This window comes from Schistosoma haematobium, chromosome 1 (genome assembly GCF_000699445.3).
Source record: "Schistosoma haematobium chromosome 1, whole genome shotgun sequence".
Taxonomy (NCBI): Eukaryota; Metazoa; Platyhelminthes; class Trematoda; order Strigeidida; family Schistosomatidae; genus Schistosoma; species Schistosoma haematobium.
This window is the reverse complement of record NC_067196.1, coordinates 50,135,446-50,140,279: the sequence shown is the minus strand read 5'-3', so window position 1 is coordinate 50,140,279 and position 4,834 is coordinate 50,135,446. Positions and strand designations below refer to the sequence as shown.

Sequence of the window (4,834 nt, the reverse complement as noted above, 5' to 3'; positions counted from 1 at the left end):
GGTCGGAAACCAAGTTTAACGATCTTCATACTTATTGTTAAGTTTTCTGTGAATAAAGTCAATTAATGGTGTAAAGTCGATTACTGTGTCAACTCGTCCTCCCAAGTATCTTCTCTGGAAAAGCTTGTACCAGGGCTGGCAGGCAGACTGAATCCTGTAATTTAAAAGTTACAAATAAGTATTTACAATTATATTTTGTAGAAGAGCCCACAACTAAGGAGAAAGGCGAACTCAAAAAGTCATGTCCTACTAAAACGCAAACGGTCTTCGAGTCTTATTAACATTAACTGAGTTTCTGAAATCATTATCTAAGTATACTGATACACATTTCACTCTTCGAGACTAAAAATATCTAGACTAAAACTAGTATTCGTGGTAAACACAAAAAGTAACTGCAGAATAGTTTACTAAGCATTGTACTGTCATCCAATTTAATATGACTGCGAGATTTAGTTACGTGATTTAAGTACTTAAGAGGTAGGTGTTGGTAGTTGTGCGTACATTCCTCTACAAATTATGTATTCAGCTTCAAATTGTGGTGAATTTAGGTTATTATTCAATTTTGTCGTACCCAACGCATACTATTTTGCTTTATATTTGATAATATATCGTAGCTAATGTGAACTCATTCGATTAAATATCTTGGTTGGTTGGATAATTGCTCTTATGTCTTCCCTAATCTTTTCTACTATCACTGATACAGTTATTATTTTTACTATTCTGGGATTTGTCGTGGTAATTTCAACTTGATAGGTTGATATGGTTTGGCAACTTGGAGTGATGCACACATTTGTCTTCTGCAACTGTCATCATTTAAGAACTGATATGAACTTCTAGACTCCTATTTTTCAGCTTGCATTATGTTTTAACATGTGATCAGTTGGGTCGTATGTTTTTCTAATATTCTCTTTTATTTCCAGTCAAGACTATATCTGTATTAGTGCATGTATAGTTGACAAACTTCTGCTCATGTATAAAGAAAGTGACATTAATTGAGTACTTACTTTGTTTGATTGTTCTCCTAGTACTTTGTGCTCCACTTATATGATAAATAACTTAAATTATACCCAGACATTGTCTATTTACGGAGGTTATTTTCCATTAGATAATTAGTCCGGCAAATAACTAATAGATTGTCAATAAATTACAAGCTTTTACAACTACAGTTAACCATATTCCATAGTTTCAGAGAAAACAGTTTTTATGCAGGACATTTTGTGTAGTAACTCGTTGATTCTACATTTATTCAGTTTCAGTAACGGTCATATGATACGAAGTATGATCGAGAATGTTTTATTATTCTAACTTATAGTACACCTCAACTGGAACTTTTATATAAAAAAAACTCCATCAGTTTACACCATCTTAATTTTCACATATTCTCTACATTAATTTTGTTGATGAACGTTGCGTAATCGATTTTCAATTATTTTAAAATTATCAGGCTGACCTTCAATGACCAGAGAATAGTATCTTAAAATTGAGCTTGTTGAAATCTCCGTTACGTTTTAACCACTTTTTGAATGTCTGTTTTCTGAACCAATTTAAAAAAACAATTTTTCAATATATGGTATCTATTTAGAACTTGGATATTAATTTTTATTAACTTTCTACAAATTAACATTAAAAAGAAAAATGAATCCATATTCTAGCTATTAGATGAACAAATTGACTATAGATAAATTTTATGTCAAAAGGATTCGAGCTTATTATGACGATACAACAAGCACAGAAATCGAAGAAACGGACTCGATGCTTTATTATAAAACTCAAACATTTTATTGTAAAGTTGAAATAGATATTCCTACATGTATATCTGATCACGATTGGACAGTTGGTCTTGTTCAAGCTTGTGATTATATGTATTTAGCTAATGATTATGAAGGAATTGGTCAATCACTTTGGGAATTTCATCCATTAAAAAGTGGTCTGAGACAATTAATCAATGATAGCGATGGGCTGCAATATCCATTTTATAGTGTTCATCAAAGTTTATATAATATTAAAAAAGGTCCCTTAAAAAAATCAACTCTAAATTTACATGTGAAAGATTATTTTCATCCTTCTGTTGTCTGGGAATTACCTTTTTCTGGTGGCGTACGACTAACTGAAATTATTAGACAACAAAAATTTCTAATTTGGTTAGTAGCTATCAAATATGGAAAAACGTTTTCATGTAAAGATGAGATTACTGTATTGGAAAAAATACGTTGGGAATATGACTTACGTATAAAAGTTGATCCATTTATGCCTCTGGGTAGTCGTATACGCAAAATTTATGATATCCAACATAATGGGGTTATTTTAACAAATTCGGATAAACCTTACAGACTACCCATCTCTGCAGCACATCCACCCCACTGTAATGCTGCCCAATCATTAATTTGGTATCCTAAAGACCCACACACAACAGCACGTATACTCGTGCCTCCTAAACAAATTATCGTTCCGTGGGAAGAATGGGTACATGATATGTTAGGTCCAAATGCTAGAGTTTGCAAACCAAATGAAGTTTTTGAGATTGTTGGTGATATAACTTGAGCCGAATTTTATGGAATCATATTTTCTCAAGCAAATAGATGAAAATTACTATTTTCCGTGCTTATATTATAGTGTCTAAATGATTAGAAATGTTTACCATTATCTATAGGACCAGTTTCTAATTAAAATAGAAGAATCTAATGATATATTTTTTACAACAATAAAAACTCAATTTATTGTTTAAATTGCTAAACGCAATTCAAACCAGAAAGACAACCTTCTAATTTATCTAAAGTTGTTATGCCATAAACAAATTTATAAAACCTTTATCTTCTCGTATAATCTATGAAGCACGTCGATAGTAATATCATATACATATACTTATCATTGAGTTAATATACACCTAGTATATTTTATTTTTATGTAGTTTATAAATGTGTCTATGTACATTTAATTTTTTTATATATATTTACATATATATATTCATACTGAAGTGTAATTTTTGGTATTTTCACCCAGTCGAGGACGATCTGTGTCATGCGAAATTGTACAAAATTATTGAGATCTGAACTGCAATTATAGACGAGAAACTGTTTGATGCACTCGGAAACAATCGCCTTCATGTTAAAATGCAAATGATTTTTTGAGATTTTAGAGAATGTTTGTAACTCATGAGAAGGATTTCGGCGGTATTATATCCTCAGATCAGTGCATGTGAATAATGTACTGTTAATAAAACTTACGTATAGAAGTTTTAAATTATGGGACAAAATCGACACAGATAATAAAGAACTGTAGTAAGTGATAAGTCTTCTAATTGAACTCTAGATTCGGTTCTACTAATGCCTAGGCTAGATCTACACGACAACTTGAATATGAGAGAAAAGGTGCGAAATATGGGGTGAAACCGTTTACTCTAAAGGTTCATTCATGTACAAAAAATCTAGGGTTTTTATAATATTTGAGATGGCCTTGGGTTTTCGGAAAATTCTGGAATGCTATTGAACATATCAGCATCATCCAATCAGAAACTCGACATGTGACCTTTCACTTTCTAGGTGATTCTGGCAAAACTTCTAGTGAATTCTGATCGGATAAGATGCTTTTAAGCGTTTTCAGAGCCCTTGTTGGCTTTTTTGAGGAGTTTTATGGATTTCCACAACACATCCCCCCTTTAAAAAGTAAGACATTTTCTTCGGGTCTACTTGCAGCTTGATAACTGGTCTTTTGAGGTGCTCGGACTTTCTTGGTATCCAGCTTCTATGTGTGTCTGCTGGGGTTCCTGATATTGGAGTATCTGTAATTGTTTGACCGAAGGCTCACTCGAATATTTATAGTGTTCAGCGTCCTTTTCTCTCTGTTTATTTGATTGATCTATCTAATCCACGTTCCGAAAGTCCCACGCACTTTGTATAAACATTTCCTATTCTTTTTTCAATGACTTCCCGCTCCCTACGATTTTTCCGGATATATGACTTGATGACCACTTTATCTCCGACGTCAAAACTCTGAATATTCTGATTTCTTCTGCGTTCAACCATTGGTTTTGGTGGCAACATGGCTTCAAATATAGTTCGGATGCGTCTCTCAAACATCGCTCCGGCAGGGGACTTTCCATCTTGGACAACATGGTTAGGAGTAGTTCTATACACTGTTAGGAATTACTTGACTTATCCCCTCTCGTTCTCCTTTCAGTAGTGCTCTTTTGAATGTGTCCACGAAGCACTCTGCCTGTCCATTTGATTTAGGGTGATAGGGTGGAAAGCGTATATATACTTACTACTTACTTACGCCTGTTACTCCTCGTGAAGGAGCATAGGCCGCTCACCAGCATTCCCCATCCAACCCTGTCCTGGGCAATCCTTTCTAGCTCCGTCCAGTTGTAATTCATCCTTTTCATATCTGCTTCTATTATCCGACGAAATGTTTTCTTTGGCCTTCCTCTTTTTCGCTTCCCTTCAGGATTCCAAGTTAGGGCTTGCCTCGTGATGCAGTTTGACGATTTGTGTAATGTATGTCCTATCCATTTCCATCGTCTTTTCCTAATTTCTTCTTCAGCTGGAAGTTGGTTTGTTCTCTCCCACAGAAGGCTGTTGCTGATGGTATCCGGCCAATGGATGTTGAGTATCTTGCGTAGACAACCATTTATAAATACTTGTACTTTCTTGATGATGGTTGTTGTAGTTCTCCAAGTTTCAGCTCCATACAGTAGAACTGACTGTCTTGACGTTGGTATTGAAGATTCTCACTTTGATATTGGTTGAAAGTTGTTTTGAGTTCCATATGTTCTTCAATTGTAGGAATGCGACCCTTGCTTTGCCGATCCTCGCCTTTACGTCTGTATCGGATCCTC

At 34.3% G+C, this 4,834-nt stretch overlaps 1 protein-coding gene across 1 annotated transcript; it reads left to right on the top strand.

Annotated features, from left to right (window-relative positions):
* Nucleotides 1-1,477: 1,477 nt before the first annotated feature.
* Nucleotides 1,478-2,541, top strand: FAM78A_1 (Protein fam78a; the record flags this gene model as incomplete). The annotated part of the gene is made up of 1 exon (XM_012936499.2): nt 1,478-2,541. The coding sequence occupies exon 1, from the start codon at nt 1,660-1,662 to the stop codon at nt 2,539-2,541; it is 882 nt and encodes a 293-aa protein (XP_012791953.1). The 5' UTR covers nt 1,478-1,659.
* Nucleotides 2,542-4,834: the final 2,293 nt, after the last annotated feature.